Below are 21,880 nucleotides of genomic sequence, written 5' to 3' on the forward strand. Positions count from 1 at the left end.
AAATTGCCCTTTCATTTGTCTGAGCTTCTCTCTAGTAGATTCCTATTATTAAATGCTCTCAGACCTCATTTTGCACAAATTCCATATTTGCTAATTCACCTTCTTGCTGAAGTTCATTTGTAACCCCAAATCAATATTTGTGGTGCTGTCAAAGTCATTTTTGGACACAAACAGTACAGTGAAAAATTGGCATCACCCAATATACATATTTGCAGCCGAAGCTGAACAGATGAGGCTGTGCTTTCTTATTTCTCCTCCTACACTATAAATGAGTTTTTAGTAAATAAACCAAATAGTTTATTTAGTGCCATGTCTTTTTCACTTTAGTGCATTTTGTTGGTGATTTTGCTGTGTTAAACAGCCCCAAGTATAATGCTGAAATGTTGTCTAGTGTTTCTTTTTTTTTTCTTTTTTTTATTGGTTGTTCAAAATATTACAAAGCTCTTGACATATCATATTTCATACATTAGATTCAAGTGGGTTATGAACTCCCATTTTTACCCCAAATACAGATTGCAGAATCACGTCAGTTACACATCCACAATTTTACATAACGCCCTATTACTAACTGTTGTATTCTGCTACCGTTCCTATCCTCTACTATCCTCTCTCCCCTCCCCTCCCATCTTCTCTCTCTACCCCATCTACTGTAATTCATTTCTCTCCTTGTTTATTTTCCCATTCCCCTCACAACCTCTTGTCTAGTGTTTCTGGGTGCCAGAAAACTGAAGCATATGAGTTTGATGAACTTCATTCACGCATGAGTTATAATGCTGATGGCCATGAGTTTAATGTTAATGAGTTATATGATATACTAAATAAGGTCGATGAACAAAAACACACACAGATATATATTGACTGGTAAGAAAATGTTGTGACCAGTGGCTCATAGGAACAGTTCATAGTTTGAATCTTGAATATCCTCCAAAGGCTCATATGTTGAAGGCTTGGTTTCCAGCCTGTGGTGCTTTTGCAAGGTGGTAGAACCTTTAGGAGGTGGGGCCTGTAGAATAAGATTATCGAGGGTGTTCCCTTAAAGGGAATATTCCTCTCTCTTTCTGTTTCCCAGCCACCATGAAGTGAATAGGCCTCTATAGCCATGTACTCCAACTGTGGTGAACTCTGCTACATACAACAGGAACAAGTTGCCATGTACTTAAACCTCTGAAACTGTGAGGCAAAATAAATATTTTCTCTTATTAAATTTATTGTTTCAGTATTTTTTTTTCACTTCAATGGAAAGTTGGCTAACATAGAACCTAACATTGTATTTCCCCAAGGATTCATAATATTCACTAATTCAGAGTCTGTGACAACTTTAGAGAGCTTAATTACCACAAATAATGAGAATCAACCATTGAGATATATATTTATTTATTTTGTGGTACCAACTAGGGATTGAACCCAGGGGTACTTTACCACTGAACTGCAAGGCCAGCCCTTTAATAAAAACATTTTTGGAGACAGGGTCTTGTTAGTTGCTGAGGTGGCCTCAAACTTGCAATCCTCTTGCCTTAGCCTCCTGAGTCACTGGGATTACACATGTGTGCCACTATGCCCAGTCTAAGAGTTTGTTATAGGAAAAAAATAAATGTGCTTATTTAAATTGACCCTAATTCTCAACCCTATAAATCAAGTAATATTATCCTTAATTTATAAGTAATAAAACTGAGGCCTAGATAATTTGTCAATGTCACTGAGGTAGAGAGAGGTAAAACCAAAGCCAAATAGTAGGAGGTCCTGTTGTTTTCTTTCCTTTTGGATCACTGCTTCCATTTTGTGAACTAATCCTGATTTGGCATCTTGCGCAATTCAGCCCTATTGGTCTCTCCCCGCTGCCTCTGCCCCGGGTTTCTTTTACATTGGCTTCTGCACAGCACTCTCCCAGATCTCTCTACTCCCAACAGCTGCCCAGTGGAAACCTCCCTATTGATTCTGGGATAATTTTATAGGAGGTAGCCGGATTCTGGGTGCTCCAGCCACATTCTCCTCTATCTCTTTTCTTGCTCCCATCTTGCTTCTGGTAGCCATTGGGGTCAAGATTTCTAAGTAAAGCAAAAAAATGTCTCCTGCCAAGAGAGAGAGAATAAAAAGAAGAGAAAGAGAAGAAAGACAAAGAATGGGGAGAAAAATGGACCTGGAGGAAGAACAGCAAAAGCAACAGGATGGGGTGGGGAAAGGCAGGGTTGGCTGCTCCAAAAGAGATACTGGGGCAAACCGAAAGATAAGGATGGGAATCAGAGCAACAGGCTTCGAGATGTGTCTATAAGACCTATGTAATTCTTTATATTTTAAAATAATTTTCATGTCTATAATCTTATTTTGCATATCATAACTATGAATATGTGAAAGGCACATTCTTTTTCTATTTTATTGATCAGAAAATTGAAGCATGAAACCTGCTAGTGTTCTGCTCCAGGTCATGCATTTTTAATGTACTCCACATTTGGGATAGATTATTTTTATCATGCAGGAAAATTTAGCAATTTTTCAGTTTTTCAATCTTTAAGCCAGTGTCCAGAACAGTCTACAAGGCAAAAAAAAAGTTCTCCTTTATTTTAAAACTTATACCACATATCTGTTTCAATACTATTAACTACAACTGCCTTTAATTTTATTGATCACGTCAAAGCATTTGACTAAAATATAGCAAAACCACTGATCATTTCAAGGGGGTCATGATGGGAATCAGTCATGTGGGTGAAGATAAAAGCAGCTTTGTTGTGCTTTTATTTTTTCTGGGATTCTTTATAGGGATATTACTAAAGTCAAGAATAGATCAGAAATGAAGAATAGATCGGGATAAAAGACTAGCTTTCATGGAAAATTGAAATCATTTCTTTTAAAGTCTACAACTTCTACACTGAGGCTAGATCCCCAGCCTTGCAAGATGGGTTCATTTCTAGGTATAAAGGCAATTGCCTTGATAAGATCTTGTTGGAGCTGTGATTGATGTCACCAAGTTCAGTTGATGATATCTTCTTATAAACTTAATGATATTTATTAAGCAGATTCAATGGGAGCAATCCTAGAATTTGATAAGGCCAGGAGATGCAAAAGGAAAATGTACTCTATTGGAGGTTTTATAGGCCAGTTAGGGACTGGAAGACTACTGATGTAAGTTGTTGCCCTCACCCCCACACACATATGCAAGGTGCTCCCAGTGTCATCAATTGATTTGTGCCTCTCATGAATGCTGATACTTCTTATTGCAAGATGAGAATATCTATGAGATATTTAGTGACTTCTTCAATGCCCTGGCATTTGCACCAAGCCCTTAGTCTCTCAGTGAAAAGCTCTTATCATTTACCTGCCCAGAAAGGAGTTAGAGAAGAACAGAGTCAGAGTCTACGTCCACAATGGGGACACACAACTGAGGTGCAGATTTATGCAGGCATTGATGGCATAAGAATTCGGAATAAGGGCAAGATCTTTGTATGAGAGTGTGATGATGGGTGGGTTATGCTTCCTAGAAAAGACAAAATAAACATTTTAGGGCTTCTTTCACAAACGAAGTGGTTGTGAAAATATTTGCAAGGAGGAAATGGCTTTTTAATAGAGAAACTTGCTTGGCTAGAAAACAAAAGTTTTTTTTTTTTTTTTTCTTGGCTAAAAGTAGTGCTTCTATTATATCCTGAAGCGTCTGGCTGTCCTGGTAGAGACATCTGAGTACAGCCACAGGCCTGGAATATCCTAAGAGGGTAAGAATAGCCATAATAAGAAATGACTCCCGCCGTTCTGGTCCCTGCAGTTGTCAGGAATGCTGTGCCTCAGAGGCAAGCAAGTGGCTTAGGGCTGTCTCAACTTGGAGGCAGAGACTTGCTTCCTAGCCTGGGCTCAAGTCTTTCCTTTCACAGCTACAAATCTCACCTTTGTAGCTAAAATACATTTATTTCTGCAAGAACTTTCCACCTCCTTGGTGAACACCGGCCTCCACATCTCCAGCAGCCTTGAGTCCGTGGTGGCATTCTGGAAGCATGGAGAACTTGGACTTGTTGGGCTTCCTCATCATCACATTAAACTGCAATGTGACCATCGTAGGTGAGTATTGGGAAACCCTTCCTGTTCTGCTTTTGTTTTTAGGTTTGCATTGAATCTTTCTTAAAGGGTCAGTGTGTATCCTAATTTTCAGTTTGCCTGGCCCACTCCCCAAAGAAAGGCCACTGTTCATACCAGAGGTAAGGGAGCTGTGGGTACCAGCTTTCCTCTAATTGTTCCATGGTTCCACCATCATGGAAGGAAGTGTTGGGTGAGGGCTTTGTTCTATCACAGGGTTTCTGCTTGTTGACAGGTGGGTGCTGAATCTGAAGGCTGAAGCAGGTGGATGCGGGTATTTTTGTATAACCCTTCTTCATTGCTAGGAAAAGAAACAATTCAGTAAGAACTCATGAGAAAATAATGCCTGGATTATGCTTTCTTCTCATTTATCTTTTTCAATTTTATCCTTGGAGCTTAATTTGTATAGATTAGTAATTTCTCTTACACATTTTAAACCAAATCCCAGTTGTTGCCCTCACCCCCACACACATGCAGTGTAGTTTAGTTACTTTTTTTTTCATTTTTGCAACACTGGAATGTTACCCAGGCCCTTGCACATGGGAGGCAAGCACTCTACCACTGAGTTATGCTCCCAGCCTCCTAGTTATTCTTTAAACAAAAGAAATAATAGAGACATCTGCACTGGATGCAATTGAATTAAATTTTCAGAGAGGTGCGAGAATCATAGCAAAAGGGATTGTCAAAAGGACTGATATATTTCCTTACTCATTATTTTGTAAAATTTAAAGAAAATCAATCTGTTAAAAGTTAAGCAGATGACTTTATCACCTAATGATAATATTTTTTGAATTTAACTGCCTTCTCTTATAATTGAGTTTTGTTTTTCTGATGTCAGGTGATGTTTTCTCTATCTCTTCACAAAAAACAATATTTATAAATTATCCTGGGTATGTTTTAAACGTGTTTCAAAATAGTTTACCCATATCATGGAAGTATAGCTTTAAAGTTATTTTGGGTTCCTAGATTAGTCTCATTCATCAATGCTAAATTAAAGAAAGACAAGCTTTGTTTTAATTTATAGTGACTGGAATGGGAGAAAGGAATTCTAAATTACTGAAAAAATGAGTATTAGTAAAGAAATTTAATTTCAAGGACCACAGAGCACATTAAATACAAGCCCTTTGATTGAATGGCAAACTTGTGAGCCATTATCGTAAATAAGGGGGATACTGAAATCAGCAGCTTGTATTTGCTCAACACAGTTACAGGAATATGCTAAAATCCTTTAAAAGCTTATTCTCCTAAAAGGAATAAGATCTTACTTACATCATTGATTTGCTTAGCCAAATTTTCTTTCTGGGCCTTTTAGTCCAAGAGCTATGCCCAAAAATTTGAGTCAGATTGAAACATTTTTGGTATATAATGATCTTTAAAAATCTGCTCATTTGGAAGCATCATACAAATGAGTTGAAGTGCAAATAATTCTTGTACATTCCCCATGCTCCGTAATTACCTATCAAACGAACAAACTAGCTGATACTGTTACTCTGACTAAATATATATCTATTGATTTATCAGTTCTCCATTCTCAGCCCCAGGCAGCATTTAAAAACTATAGTTTAGAGGAAATGAGTTTGTATTTTGATGAGACCATTCTTGCTTTCTCTTTTCCAGGAAAGATCTGGCTTATCTCCATGATACTGTTGAGGATGGTGGTGCTCATCTTGGCAGGGTACCCCATCTACCAGGATGAGCAGGAGAGATTCGTTTGTAACACTCTGCAGCCAGGATGCACCAACGTTTGCTATGACATCTTCTCTCCTGTGTCCCATCTACGGTTCTGGCTGATCCAGAGTGTGTCTGTTCTTCTGCCTTATGTGGTTTTCAGTGTCTATGTCCTCCACCAAGGAGCCCAGCTTGCAGCCCAAGGAGCCTGCTGGTCAAATGGAGTTGCCTCGAGCCATAAGCCTTCTGACCTGACCCCTGGGGAGAGGCACTGCCCACAGCCCTGCAGGGCAGGGTGTAGCCTGAGGGTGCCAGATTTCTCCTCTGGCTATGTCATCCACCTCTTTTTTCGGACCTTGATGGAAGCAGCTTTCGGGGCCTTGCATTACTTCTTCTTTGGATTCTTGGTCCCTAAGAGATTCTCTTGTACACACTCTCCTTGCTCCAGCGTGGTGGACTGTTATGTTTCTCGGCCCACAGAGAAATCCATTATGATGCTTTTCATTTGGGCAGTCAGTGTGCTCTCCTTCCTCTTCAGTGTCATTGACCTGATCTGCAGTGTTCGGAAACGGAGGGGCAGGAAGGGAAGCCCCAGGGATGGACACTCCTTCCCTGTCAGGAAGGAGTGTGGAGCCATGACTTCGCCTCCTAACCACACTGAGGGATGTGAGGCCTCTCAGAGACTGGGGGAGAGGCTAGGTGAGATGGATGAGGATGGCAGATGGGGGGAAGAGGGGGTGCCCACTCTCCCTGGTGTGTGCACCAGAGGGCAGGATGCCAACAGCCCCAGCAGTAAATTGGGGCAGGTGGAGCCCCCCGATGAAGATGGGAGTGAAGTGATGTCCTCAGCCAGTGAAAGGTTGGCCATGGCTCACAAAGAGCCTGGGGGCAGGTCCCACAGAGAAGTCACCCAGGACACGAGGAGCAAAGGCCTTGCTAGGTCAGAGCAGCAGCCCTCAGCCTCTCGAAGCCACCTGGCTGAGCACTACTCAAGCAGTCAGCTACAGCTCACTGACCGGCTGGCCACCTCTGGCAGCACCCCCCACCTGAGAACCAAAAAGTCTGAGTGGGTATGAAGAGAGACTGTCATGCACAGCCCAGCAAGCCCACTTCTCCAGCATGGGTGTCACTGTCCTGTGCAAATGATCACAGCCATCAAGAAACATACTCGCCTCAGCAGGTGTGAAATCTGTCACTTGGTAGTTTATTAACAGGCAGACAGGTGAGCTGGCATAAGGAAAAATGGACTTCCTGGAAGACTCTGGTACAGATTCAATTTGGATGATCCTTGCTGTTGACAAAACAAAACAAACAAATAAAACAACAACAACAACAACAACAACAAAACACTGAAATGCCTGCATCAGGCTGAAATAATTAATTGGAGACTGTAAAGTTTCTGATTATCATGAGATTGGTATATATGCTACACTATCAGCAGTCCTATTATCTTATTCTTTTCCATGGTATTTGCTTAAGTAAAGCATGCTCTTTTACATTAATGGAGCTCATTAATATTTTGATATTTTCTGGTGAAATATCATGAGGTTTTTTTTTTCCTGCTAGGATGAAAGAGACATTAGTTATGCATGTCATCAATAGAGAGCAACTAGTTTAACTTTAATAAAAAGCATGATGATTGCATTGTGAAGGCACATTTCATACTCCCTTGTGTTAAGGGAGAAATGATCAATGCAGAAAATATAACTCATGAGCAATTTGTTTGGGGGGCCATCTTATATTGTTATTGCATGTGGACATAGGGTGCACGGGATGGGGGTGACCCTATGGCTTCCTGAGGTGTCACTTAAGTGTTTGCTGAATGGCTTCCTTCACCCTGTAGAAGGAATATTTTTACTGTTGATAAGTGGTCACAGATTTGTCACAAGTTTTTCAGTCCAGGTTTTGCCTGTGCCCTTTAGAAAATTGTACACTTTAAGATTGCTCTGAGAGTGTTTGCATTCTCATGGATCAGACAAAGAAAAACATGAGTGTCACGGGAGCACGGTCCCAGTTTGTGCTTTTTTTGTGTGTTCATCAGTCTCTGAACTTCCTGATGTCACTGTGATTTTTAATTTAGCTACTTCCCCAGTTAAAGTATGTATCTGTGTTAGATTTACTGCTGCCTTAAATTGGGCAGATGAGAGAACGCACCTGCTGTGGGACAGTATAACCCAACTCACTCTGGGTACAGTTCCAGGTCATCTAGAACTATACCTAGATGGAGAAAGAGCCATCTGGGTATAGTTCTGGAATTGAGTAATAGCTCCTGGTCCCCAAACATGGAATGGCTGAGGAAGCTTACTTCACTCTGGCAAGTAATAAAAAGGTGAATAAATGCACTTATGAAAACAATGGATACTTTTAACTGTTCTAAAGAAGAGTCTGGCAAAGCAATAGTTGCTAAGATGGAGAATAATAGCCTGCTAGATGTATCTATAGGGTGGCAAAGCAATTGGTTAAAACTTTAAAAAAAAAACCACCCAAAATTGGTTCTGGCATAAAGTAGTTTGAATAAATGTACTTATTTTGTAAATTCTCTCCTTTACCTCTCCTTTTGCCTCTCTCAAGCCACTTAAAATTATAATCTATGCCTTAGATAACCTCTTTCTTAAGTATTTATACCAATGTCTGAACACAGTGACTGCTTAATTAATGTGCTGTTATGTCTGATATTCATGAAGTACTCAGACTAAAATCTTGTTGGTGTCCCTTGCAGTGTGTAATTCTGGTGGACTTTCCAAGGTTGGACAAAGTCTTATATAGAGAGTAATTCCTTAAGATTACATTACTATTCTAAAAATAAGCACCATTTGACTCTCGAGTGCCTCAATAGGAACCTTAATAATATTGAGTGAAGAAAGGAAATCAAGTCACCAATACTGGTGGTGTGTGCTCATGCAGGGTGCCTGGATAATAGTTGGGAAAAGAAGGCCAGGCAGGGCTGGGGCTCCCTCGTGGCCAAGGACCCAGAGAGAACTGGGCAGATCATGGCTGTGTTCCTTCTGCTACTGGAGTCCATGCTCAAGTTTGGGTTTGCAAACAAAAGTGATTTTATGTGGGTGGCACTGGGAAGGGCTGCTTTGCTTCTTTGGTGATGTCCAAAATTCTACCATGAGTAGAATTTTGAGTCTTGTTCCATGGGAACCTGTATACACTCCTCAGCCATTGGGTGCCACAAGAGAAGTGCAGAGTTAATGAGCCAAGGAGATCTGGGTTCTTATCCCATATCCCCCACTACTTGGTAGATCACTTTACTGCACTGGGTCTCAGTTTCCTGAGCAATGAGGGACCCAGAATCGATTATTGTAATTAAGAAGACAGTCTCTGTGCTTAAACCTGAGTTTACTACCAGTTTAAGACTGTCAATAAGATGTTTGATTCAGTAGCCTTTCCATCTTGCTAACTACCTGAGCACAGGTTTTGATAAGATCAGGAGAGGCCTGTGCATGGTTCTTTTTTTTTTTTTTTTTTTTTTTTTTTTTGCTGTTATAACAAAATACCTGAGACTGGATAAATTATAAAGAAAAGAAAATTCTTATGCTTCTGGAGGTTGGGCAGTCCAAGATATGGTGGGGTGCTGCATCATGTCATGGCAGAGGGCACTGCATGGCGAGACAGAGCAAGTATGCTGGTGCAGGTCTCTCTTCCTATTCTTACAAAGCCACTCATGTCAATATGGGACCCCCCCAAACATGAATTTGGGAACTAGGGTTCCAACATATGAACTTATGGGAGACACATTCCAATCATAGCAGCCTGCATATCCTTAGAAGAGCTACCCTATGGAGAGATGGGGATCTCATGGATAGTGGGGGTGGGTGATATGAGGACAATTCATTGCTTTTACATCCTCCAGCATGAAGGCTGAGGGCTGAGTGGACAGACACAGAGGACCTCTGATGTTGCCTCATCATGCGAGGTGCAAGGTTGCAGAAGAGGTATTGGGTTTTCTGGACCTTGGATGACTCCTTGGGACATGCAGATGGAGGAGTCCCTCCTCTTTTCTTTGCTTTTACACAGGACACTGAAAATCTCCCCTGGTTTTGTAATTTAGAGTTTCAAGACTTTTTTTTTCCTGTTCATATAAGGGAAACCAAACCAAGCCAAACCAAACAAAAACAACTTCAACAAAACCCAGACTACACCTAAAAGGTTGCAAGAGTAGAAAATCATGTAGCTATCATTTCCTTTTGAGATTTTAATTTACTTCTTTTTGAAACTTTGGATGAATAAAAGATGATTCACAGGTTCAGTCCCTGCCCTCACCCCAGAGGTTTACTGCCGCAGTCTTGGCTGGGCACAGAATCACGAGCCAGTCAAGCAGGAACAAAACTTTATTTTGAAAAAGCCGCCGCAGGCAAGCCAAACCCGGTCCTCCCACGCGGGCGTCTGCCGGAACCGCGCGCCTCCCGGAGCCAGGGTCCCGGACCTTCCCCGGAATTTCCTCCTACTATCTTTCCCCAACCAATGGGAACTCTCCAGCAGTCCGGTAACTTGAGTCCTGTAGCAAGCCAAGGTGAACAGCAGGAGCCCAATTTGCATATGAATGTAAATCTTAGCATAATAATACCTCAGTGGCTAGTTGGCGTCACTTTACAACCAAAGGTGCCATTTATATTTTGTTTGTGGCTCCTAGCATCTGCCCCCTTCTGTTTAATTAAGCAACAAGCAATGTGGCTATGGACCGTGCCTGGTAGGTTGTCCAATTTAACATATGGTTCTTACCCGTCATGGGAGAACTGACCTTTAGGCGTCAGCTTCCTGTCTTAGGTTGAATCCATTGTAATCAGATCAACCCATCACTGACTACCGGTCCAGCATTCAGCCATGCTTGTGGATAGGCCTATGCACCAGTGGGGGGGGTGAGGTTCTTGCCTCACCTCTGTTGGCCCCCAAATTTTGCCTTGGTGCCAGGGGGGGGTGAGGTTCTTTGCCTCACCTCTGTTGGCCCCCAAATTTTAGACCATCACTAGTAGAAGGGAGGAGGATACAGAAATGCCACGACATTAAGCCAATTGATGGCTCCTTGGAAAAATTGCGTCACTGGTGACACCATCAGCAAAGATATGCCAGTATTACCACAATAAACATGGGGTGAGCTGGCAAGGAAATTGCATCACTGGTGACACCATCAGCAAAGATATGCCAGCAGTACCACAATTCGGTGCACCAGATGATATTTCACAATGTATGCAACTGATATATAGTCCAGGCAAGTTCTGGAAGCAGTTCAAATTGGAGGAGTCTATCAATGTGTCCATTTCCTCCCAAAGTAAATCAAGTCCTTGATAGCATTACTTGTTGAGTTATATTCATTGATGCATCAGTTTATACAGTTTACTGTGATTGCTATCATAGAAGCTGTAGTTTGGTTTTATCTTAGTCTTCACCGGCACTGGGATGGAGATGGGAATTCTGGCAATGATGCTAAAGAGACATTATCCTGAACAGAATTATTAAATATAATAAAAAGGAAAGGTGAAAGTAAACAAACAGATCTGTTAAACTCCTTTAAAAACAATCCTTAACAGCTGTTTACCAAATTTAAATTAGCAAACAAACAGATCTGTTAACCATCTTTAAAAACAATCATTAACAGCTGTTCACCTAATTTAAATTAAACCATATAAATCACGTGAATAAAGAAAAAATTTGGATCCATTTTTTCATGAGCGCTCCTCATATAAGAAATATGGACATACATACAGACATACAACACAAAACAGAAGTGTGCACACAACATACAACACATAAGACAATAGTAAATAAAGGCCTTGTAACTATACCTAGGTGAAATCTCCATTGCAATGTTTAAAAACTCCACAGTCAAAAAATAAAACACAGTCAAAAAATAAAACTGATCAGAAAAACATTAACCTAGGTTTGTATGAGCTCAAAAAATAAATAAATAAATAAAATAAAATAAAATAGAACTTTATGGTGTGGGAAAAATGCAATAATAAAATAGATATTGAAAAAAAAAAAAAAACACCTTGGTTAATCACTGCCGCAGATGTAAGAATAGCCAAGCTGGAGCTCTGGATGTCAGCTGTTATGAATTTGAGTCAAATCATCTTCTTTTTCTGTAGAAATTGTTTTAGTTAATCTCTCTGGAATCCAAATCGGTTGTTGTTCATCCTGTGGGAAAACACAGACAGCACCCCGATTCCATACTATGACTGGATCGGGGCCTTTCCATTGTCCTGTTAGAATATCTTTCCAAAGTACCTTAGGCTTATGTACATTTTTGGGGTACAAGTGTCTTTCCGCAGCACTAAGTCCCGATGAATCTAAATTTAAAAAGTTTAGAGTAAAAAGGGTTATTTTAAGTTTATCTTTGGGGGATATATACCCCTTTCCAATTCCCTCCTTTTGTTTTAATAAGTACATTTTAATAGTTTGATGAGCTCTTTCAACTATGCCTTGTCCTTGTGGATTGTATGGAATTCCTGTTATGTGAGTAATACCAAATGATGAGCAAAATTGTTTAAAAGAGGTGGAAGTATAACCAGGACCGTTGTCCGTTTTTAACTGTTTTGGAACACCCACAGTGGCAAAATTTTGTAAGCAATGAGCTATAACATCTTTAGTTTTTTCTCCGGCATGAAGGGAGCCCATCAAAAATCCGGAAGAGGTATCAACTGTAACATGTAAATATTTTAATTTTCCAAATTCTGGCAAGTGTGTGACGTCCATCTGCCAAATATGGTTAGGTATCAGTCCTCTAGGATTGACTCCAAGATTAACTTGTGGTAAAAATGTCACACAATTTTGACATTGTTTTATTATATGTCTGGCTTGTTCTTTAGTTATTTTAAAACGTTTTTGTAAAGTATTAGCATTGACATGGAACCTTTTATGAAAATTTATAGCTTCTTCTATTGTGGAGAAAATATGTATGTCATGTGTAGATTTATCTGCTAGTTCATTGCCCATACTAAGGGCTCCAGGCAATCCTGTATGTGCCCTGATATGACCTATAAAGAATGGATCTTTTCGGTCCCAGATTAGACTTTGTATAGCAGAAAACAAAGAGAAAACAGTAGAAGAAGGTGAAATCCTACCAGCATCTTCAAGGGATATTATAGCATTAACTACATACTGACTATCAGAAAATAAATTAAATACAGAATCTTTAAACATCATAAAAGCTTGTAATACTGCATTAAGCTCTACCTTTTGAGCTGATTGTTTGGGAACTAAAAATGTAAAAGTTTGATCAGGAGTAACTACTGCTGCTGTACCATTGTTTGACCCATCAGTGAATATATTTGGAGCATTTATGATAGGGGTTTTTCTTGTCATTTTTGGAAAAACTACAGGATGCTTAGACCAAAAAGACAACAAAGGATTAGATGGTAAGTGATTATCAAATGAAACACTAGTTTTACACATGATTATTGCCCAAGTATTTAACTCATTAGCTAACTCATCAATTTGATCCATAGTATATGGAGTGATAATTTTATTGGGAGAAATCCCAAATACTCCCTTAGCTGCTTTTATTCCTTTGAGTATTAATTGTCCTACAGCCTCAGGATATCTAGTAAGAATAGTGTTAGGAGAATAAGATAAATGTATCCACAATAATGGACCTTCCTGCCAAAATACTCCTGTAGGAATATTTTTTGTTGGTAGTACAATAAATAATAAAGGCAAACTTATATCAATTCTATCCAAATGCATATTTTCCATATACGTTTCAATGATTTTTAATGTTTTTCTTGCTTCAGGCGTTAACATGCGGGGTGAATTTGGATCTGATGGACCTTTTAGAATATCAAATAAAGGTCCTAACTCTCCTGTTGGTATGCCTAGATAAGGCCTTATCCAATTTATGTCTCCCAATAACTTTTGAAAGTCATTAAGTGATTTGAGTTGATCTACTCGTATTTGAATTTTTGGTGGACGGACCATGGTTGAGGATAATAGAACTCCTAAATAATTAATTGGAAGATTTAATTGTACTTTATCTATTGCTATCTCTAGATTATAATTTTTCAATAAGTTTGTAAGTGTGGCATAACATTCTAGTAATGTGTTTTTATCTTTATGTGCCAATAACACATCATCCATATAGTGAAATATTTGTAGTTCAGGATTTTGGTTTCTAAGTGGCTGGATTGCTTTATTAACATAAATTTGACACATAGTTGGGCTGTTAGCCATCCCTTGAGGGAGTACTTTCCATTCATATCTCTGATCAGGACCTTCATGATTCAGTGCAGGGATAGTAAATGCAAAATGTGGACTATCCTCGGGATGAATTGGAATTGAAAAGAAACAATCTTTAATATCTATAGCTAAAACATGCCAGGTTTTTGGTAAAGCAGACAATTGAGGAATCCCTGATTGAGCAGGTCCCATAATAACCATCTCATTATTAATGGCTCTTAAATCTTGTAATAATCTCCATTTACCAGATTTCTTTTTAATGACAAAAATGGGAGTATTATGGGGAGATACGGAAGGTTGTATATGTCCTTCCGCTAATTGTTGTCTGACCAAGTCATGGGCTACTTGTATCTTTTCTTTAGTCAGGGGCCACTGAGGAACCCACACTGGTCTTTCTGATTTCCAAGTAATTTTGATTGTCTCAGTGGCCCTTTCTGAAAACCCAATTCGTGTCTATTTATTTCTTGATCTATTTGAATAGGTGCTGTTATACCTTGTTCTTGTTCTCTTAATCTTTTTTCTTTCCTAAAGCCTTGTTTAGCCCTAGTAGTGGGCGCATTAGGATTGATGTTATTTGTTAATGTCAATCCTAATTGATCTAGGACATCTCGTCCCCATAAATTTACGGGAAGATGATCCAATACATAGGGCTGTATAGTTCCTTCACATCCTTCAGGATCCCTCCAATCTAATACCATAGCACTTCTATGGGGATTAGTCGCCACTCCTAGGCCTCGAAGCGTTTGAGTGGCTTGTTGTAATGGCCAATGTTTTGGCCATTCTTGACGAGAGATGACACTAAGGTCAGCTCCTGTGTCCAGCAGCCCATTAAAGTTATGTCCTTGTATATTTAATTTTAGCATTGGGCGAGAATCTAAATTCAAAGACAGCATAGCCCAATCTACACCTGTGGAGCCTAATCCCTTGGAACCTCTTTCTACATTACGACTGGAAAATTTATCATGCAGGCTGGGTATTATTAATAACTGTGCTATTCTATCTCCTGGTGAAATTACTGATATACCTCTTGGAGAACTAGCTATAATTTTTATTTCACCCTCATAATCGGGATCAATTACCCCAGGACTTATCGTAAGTCCTTTTAGTGTAGAAGAACTGCGTCCCAATAATAAGCCTACTGTTCCCTGGGGAAGAGGTCCTTTTACTCCTGTGGGAATGATTTGAACTCCCATCTCTGGAGTTAGTACTGCTCTGGCAGAGGAGCAGATGTCCAGCCCTGCGCTCCCTCTAGTTTGTCTGATGAGGGATTTAATGGATAATGCGTCCTGGGCACTACCTTGATGGTGCTGTTGGGTTCCTCCATTGCCCCATATATTTGTGGTTTTGGGCCCCGGGGCATTGGGCCCTCTAGTCCGTTTTTTGGCAACGGAGCCTGATACCTTTCTCCATGATATCGTGGGTAAACACTTGGTCTTTGTCCGTTTTTTGATAACGGAATACCCTCTATGGTGGTTTGAGAACGGCATTCATTAGCCCAATGTTTCCCTCTATGGCATCGTGGGCAAATACCCGGTATTCTATTCCTTTGATACCCCGCTTTGTTAAACCCTCCTCTTATGGGGCAACTCCTTTTAAAATGTCCTGTTTGATTACAATTATAGCATGTTTTTGGCCTGGCATCTAAAGCCTGTTGTACTGCTGCTAAGACTTGCCCTTGTTCATTAATGTCTCTACATAATTTAATATATGTGTTTAAATCTTCATGTCTCCATGGTCTAATGACCTCTCTGCAGCAACGATTTGCTTGGTCATAAGCCAGTTGTTTTATAAATGGCATTACCTGTTCTGTATTACCAAATATCCTAGAGGCTGACTGAATAAGTCTATCTACAAATTCAGCGTAAGGTTCATTAGTTCCTTGTATTACCTTAGATAATTGACCTTGTAAGTCTCCATGCCCCTGTAAAGTTTTCCATGCCCTAACTGCATCTACAGCAATCTGTGCGTATACGCCAGGGTCATATTCAATTTGCTGTCTTTGACCCTCATAAGGTCCCTTCCCCAAAAGCATTTCTATATTTCTTTGAGGATAACCAGCTTCTGCATTTCGCCTAGCTGTCTCCATGCAAAATTCCTCATTGGCAACTTTCCATAATAAATATTGTCCTCCGTTTAGCACAGATCGACACATGTTAGCCCAATCTGCTGGTGTCATGTCCAAGTTGGTAACAGATTCGACCATGCTTATTGTGAAGGGAGCTTGCGGCCCATAGGTCGTTACAGCCTCCTTTAATTGCTTTATTGTTTTGAAATCTAAAGCACGGTGAATTCGTTGCCCTCCTGCCTGCTCAAGTACAGGGCATGCTAATCTTTGGGGTCCTGCCTCAGAATTCCGTCCATCAACTACGGGAGTTGAGGGCCGCTCAGCGGTAGATGGAGCTGTTGGTTGAATTACGCCCTCTGGTGATAGAACGGAGTTAGTAGCAACCTCCTGTTGTAATTCTCCACCTGATGGCTGCTTTTCCTCTAAGCTTGGTTTCTTTAAATTTTCCTCTGTCTGACTAGCTTGAGAGACCTTCTCTTTTGCTTGACCTAGCGTTTTTTCTACCATAGTCTGGACCTCTAACAATTTACTTAGCAGTTTTTCGGTTTGTTTTTTACTGGATTCTAATCTACTATAAAGGTAACGTAACCCAATAAGATAGCATAAAACAAAGCCGAAACAGAATGAAACAAAAACGGAGCAGAGAATGGTTGTATCAATTTTCTCTTTCTCAGGGCCGAATAACTTCAAACCTTGAGCCAACCATTTTTCCCAGTTCGCCTGAGAAAATTCTAGGGCTAGGGAGCTTGAAATAAAAACAAAATAAATCAAAACAAGAACACATTGTTTTTCTAAATGTTCACCCATTCTGTCGCCTTCCCTCAGGGGCGAGCAGTTTTACTCACCTCTAAGTTTCAGGCGTTCCCCGTGCGGGCCGCCAAATGCCGCAGTCTTGGCTGGGCACAGAATCACGAGCCAGTCAAGCAGGAACAAAACTTTATTTTGAAAAAGCCGCCGCAGGCAAGCCAAACCCGGTCCTCCCACGCGGGCGTCTGCCGGAACCGCGCGCCTCCCGGAGCCAGGGTCCCGGACCTTCCCCGGAATTTCCTCCTACTATCTTTCCCCAACCAATGGGAACTCTCCAGCAGTCCGGTAACTTGAGTCCTGTAGCAAGCCAAGGTGAACAGCAGGAGCCCAATTTGCATATGAATGTAAATCTTAGCATAATAATACCTCAGTGGCTAGTTGGCGTCACTTTACAACCAAAGGTGCCATTTATATTTTGTTTGTGGCTCCTAGCAGTTTACCAAGTACCTTTTGCCTAAGGCAGAGATAGCATGCAAATTATAGTGATTGTAGCTGTTCTAACAAGTAAACCCCAATTTTAGAAGAAATTTTATAAAGTACAAATTTTGTAAAGTTCATGATTGAGGAGCAACTCTGCTCTAGGTGGTGACTTGGCGGGGGTGGGGGTGGGGGGGTCCTATATCCCCTAGTTCTAACATCTTCTGCCCACAGTGCCATAATTGCTGAGGAAGGGAAAAGAGGGGTGTTTTAGTCAGCTTTCTGACCAGAACAATTGGGAGGGGGTACCAGGGATTGAATTCAGGGGCACTTGGCCACTGAGCCACATCCTCAGTCTTATTTTGTATTTTATTTAGAGAAAGGATCTCACTGAGTTGCTTAGCACCTCGTGTTTGCTGAGGCTGGCTTTGAACTTGGGTTCCTCCTGCCTCAGCCTCCCAAGTCTCTGAGATTACAGATGTGCACCACCATGCCCAGATTAATCAGAACAATTTTGAAGGAGGAAGTTTATTTAAGGGCTCATAACTTCATAGGTCTTAATTCATAGAAGGCTGGCTCCATTCTTCAGGGTTGGAGGTGAAGCTGAATATCATTGTGGAAGAGTGTGGCAGAGAAAAGCAGCTCAGAAGCAGAGAGAGAGAGAGAGAGAGAGAGAGAGAGAGAGAGAGAGAGAGAGAGCCGAGAGAGAGAGAGAGAGAGAGAGAGAGAGAGAGCCGAGAGAGAGAGCCGAGAGAGAGAGAGAGAGAGAGAGAGAGAGAGAGAGCCGACTATCCAGATATAAATATATACCCCCCAAGCCAGCCACACCCTACCACTTTAGATACCAATTAGTTAATCCCTATCAGGGGATTAATTCACTGATTGGGTTCATATTCTCACAACCCGATCATTTCTCCTCTGAACCTTCTTGTAGTTTATCGAATGTGAGCTTTTGAGGGACACCTCACATCCAAACCATAACAAGGGGCCTCACTGGCCACATTCTCTGAGTAGAACCTAATTCTAACTTTTGAGAAAAATAGCTAGAAAGAAGGAGGTAACATTTGGATGAGCAGTTAGCCAGTGTTTGTCCCAGACAGGACCATCTTTCTGGATACCTGCCCTCTAAGATGCATTTGATAAATTCTGGTGACCAATATACTGGTCTCCTAGGAAAAGCTAAGCTAAACTCAGGTCCTTAGATAGCATGTTTGATCTGAAAAAGCCTTGGGCATTATTAAAGTTGCTAAGCATATCTAGTGATATTTCTTTTAGGAATAAAAATCTGAGAGAAAAGATAAAGTGAACTGACTAGATTTGGCCTACAACCCAAATCTCTTCTACCTTGGGGCTATCTTCTTAATTATAATCATTTTAAATAACAAAGGATTGCAATTGGCTTAAGTGAGTGTGCACGTGTGTGTTTTAGTTTAACTCGTTGGTTTTTGCACAGTATGAAAAGCTCATGTTTTCCAACTTGCTGAGAACTTCTCAGAAATCTCTTCCCAGGCAGATTCTAAGGTGACCCAGCACTGACAAGAGCCCAGTAGTGAAATCCAAACTCTGAACCAACACCTCCAGCTGGCTACCTGCAGAGACAAAAATGAAAGAGAGATTATGAGGATCAAGGGGATTGTGAGGATAAAACATTGTGCCCAGCCAAAGGAGGAATTATTTGAGTCGCATTAATAAATGCAACTCTCACTTTTAATAGGATATTACAATCTGCTGTAAGAGCCTATTTCAATTTTTCTGGGTATAAATTTCGTTTCAGGCAAGAAGAGTTGGGGAGGGTTGTGCTTTAGAGACAAGGAGAAGGGACATCTGCATTTCTCAGGTGCAGACTTGCTAAAGATCTACAATGTACCTGCCTTCCACTTACAACTTCATTCCAACTCCAGGGGCTGTGTTAGCAGCAGAATCTGGTAAATCCTGCCAGCTGTGTTTTGGTTGTGCTGTGCTATAAACATTTCCTAGGAAGGAATTGGATGCCTTCCTCCAGTCCCCTGCCCCTGCATTGTAACCCTGTAAGGTGTGTGTGTGTGTGTGTGTGTGTGTGTGTATAACACTGTAAGTTGTGTGTGTGTGTGTGTGTGTGTGTGTGTGTATAACACTGTAAGTTGTGTGTGTGTGTTTCCTCCCTCCTATCAGCATGGAGCAAATCCCTTCCTTGGGGAAATTTCAGCTTGAGCTCCATCTCTGTATTTGACCTGAGAGAGGTGAGTGGCACACAGTAAAGTCAAAAGAACTCTATAGAATTATCTAATAGACTGAATGTGGTTGAAATGCATTTCATGGGAAATTCAGGAAATTAAAAGTCATAAGGAGTCTGGGGGATGATCTCAGTGATAGAGTGCTAGCAAAGTGCAAGAAGTGCTGTGTTTAATCTTCAGCACTGAAACAAAAACAAAAACAAACAAACAAAAAACAAACCAGATTTTAATAAAAAGGGTTTCCTCTCTCCCCAAGTGGGAGGAACAGAGGAGTTCACGACAGGTTGTACTCTCCCTGCATGACACTGATTGGTCGTTGACTTTGGCCATCGTAGAGCTGAAAGTTTTCCCAGCACATCACCTGTGTGTCACAGGACTGGTTTCTTCCCTCCAACCTCTCTAGGAGGTACTTCTTGTTTTTCACATAGTCACCTTACTGTTTTATCAGTAGTCTGAGAAATAAGATTTCAAATCCGTGGAGCTAAGTCAATAAGCTAGTATTTATTGAGTGTTGACCTTGTATGTCAATGTGATCTTTTGCTTCTGTTTCTTTTTACGAAACTTTGAAAATATCAACTTAATACATCAGCTACCAGAAAACTGCAGTAGGACAAGTTCTAGTGAGAAGTCACTAGTTCTGGTGCCATTCCAACTCTTGTGAATCTTCATCTTCTCAGTCCTGTATGGAGCAAGTAACTCCTGTCATACTTTGTGGGCTTGTTGGGAAGCTTGGATGCCAGACATGGAAGCTTCATAAGAGGGACATCGTTGTGGGTCACCATGAAGTGGTTCCAGGACTGTGAAACCAGAGATACTTGATGGATTAATGTAAACAAGTCTCTCCAGGAATTGGTACCCATACATTTGCCTAAGGAGAAAGACATCCATGGACTTAAAAATGCCTTTGACTTTCTTCATACATCACCTATTTTTTTGTTGTTATCTTGTGTTGTAGCTCATAATCATGTGTTGTAACTCATTCTTTTCACTCACCTCTTTCCTCTCTTATCTCTGCCCAGAAAAAGCAGGATTTAAGAATCATCAGCAGAAGATGTAGGAATTCTATTAGGTCTGTTTGGATAATAGAGTTGGTGAGCAATCATGGGATTTGCAAAATTGTATGCAACCCGGTCTCAGGGGAAGGAGATAATTTAATAAGACTTTACTTCATCCTCTTGGAGATGAGAAGCAGCCCCTTGTCTTGGATTTATTTTCTTTGTTTTACCCTCAAGCAACTGATTGTCCGTTTCCCTGTTTTTTCCTGCAGAGGTTTGCCTTGAGATGTGGGTGTGTAATAAAAAGTGACAGCCAAGAGAGACAATAGTGGCACTGGGTAGACATTGCAAGCCCCACGGTGCCAGTACTTGGAAAGCTGACTAGCAGGTATTCCAACAGAACACAAATATTCTCTCTTCCTTCCCTTCTGATTCCTCCTTCCAGCTGTTTACTAAGCAGCTACAAAACTCCCTCTTGGCTATACTTTGTCAAATTAGATTTCTGTGAAGGTGTGTAGGGTTTTCCCTCTTGGTTTATGAAATAATGTGTTTTTCCCGATTAATTTTTCCCCTTTTCTTATACTTTAGAAAGTTAAAGTGCTTTTGATCTCAGAAATGGTATCTGAGAAGGAATTAAATGTCTATGAATTAGTCTTTCTCACCTGAGATATTTGATCCCCCCAAAGCCTCAGGCATTATTACAGTTTACAGTAAGCATATCTAGTTTCATTTCCTTCAGCTCTGATTGAGAGACAGTCTTGCTTTATTTCCTGGCATTTCTACCCAAACCATTTCATTTATACTTTGAAACACACAGATCTAAACCTTGGAAATAGAAATGCTGAGAAGTAGTATCTGGAGGAGACAGATATTCAGGAGGTGGTACATATACACTTCTGTTACTTGTGGTATTAGCGGGGATGAATCAGAGGAGAACCTGGCTCAGTTTGCTTGATTCACATTCACCTAAATGGGAATTTATCCTGGTGGATACTCATAATTTCTGCTGCAGAAGAGGACAGGCTGAGTTGCCCCTGGGGCATTTGGTAGGAGATGACTAGTAGGAAATTGGAGTGACTGGACCAGAGCTTGGAGATGAGTTTGGATGCAGATAGATTTAGGAATAATTAATATAACTGCCATGGAGTCTTACCCATTAGTCTATTCTCTGCTTTAGACACTTCCTTGGTGGCCCTAAAAGACAGGAAAAGTAGGTGGTGTCAGCAAGACTATTGGGATCCCTACAATTACTCCTAAATAAATGAATTCCCTTGTTTTCTATTTAAGAACCAGATCTTACAGCAAAGCAGTCCTGATTTATTTACCCAATCTAATAACTTGGTCAATAAGACAAGCAGCAGATCTGCAGTATTCCACAGTTCTTCGATATTAATTCTTATTTATTTCTCTGCAACTTCAAACCCTTTTGTTCTGTGTTCCCTCTTCTGACCCCACCTAGGCTTCTATCCCAAACTTCTGAG

The 21,880-nt window shown here is 40.6% G+C and overlaps 1 protein-coding gene across 1 annotated transcript; it reads left to right on the forward strand.

Moving 5' to 3' along the window:
* Window positions 1-3,593: 3,593 nt before the first annotated feature.
* GJD4 (gap junction protein delta 4) lies at window positions 3,594-7,812 on the forward strand. Its single transcript, XM_081300296.1, has 2 exons — window positions 3,594-4,041; window positions 5,674-7,812. Exons 1-2 carry the CDS (start codon window positions 3,978-3,980, stop codon window positions 6,798-6,800), a joined length of 1,191 nt encoding a protein of 396 aa, XP_081156422.1. The 5' UTR covers window positions 3,594-3,977; the 3' UTR covers window positions 6,801-7,812.
* The last annotated feature ends 14,068 nt before the right edge of the window (window positions 7,813-21,880 follow it).

This window comes from Spermophilus citellus, assembly GCF_964194105.1.
Source record: "Spermophilus citellus genome assembly, chromosome: 6".
Classification (NCBI taxonomy): domain Eukaryota; kingdom Metazoa; phylum Chordata; class Mammalia; order Rodentia; family Sciuridae; genus Spermophilus; species Spermophilus citellus.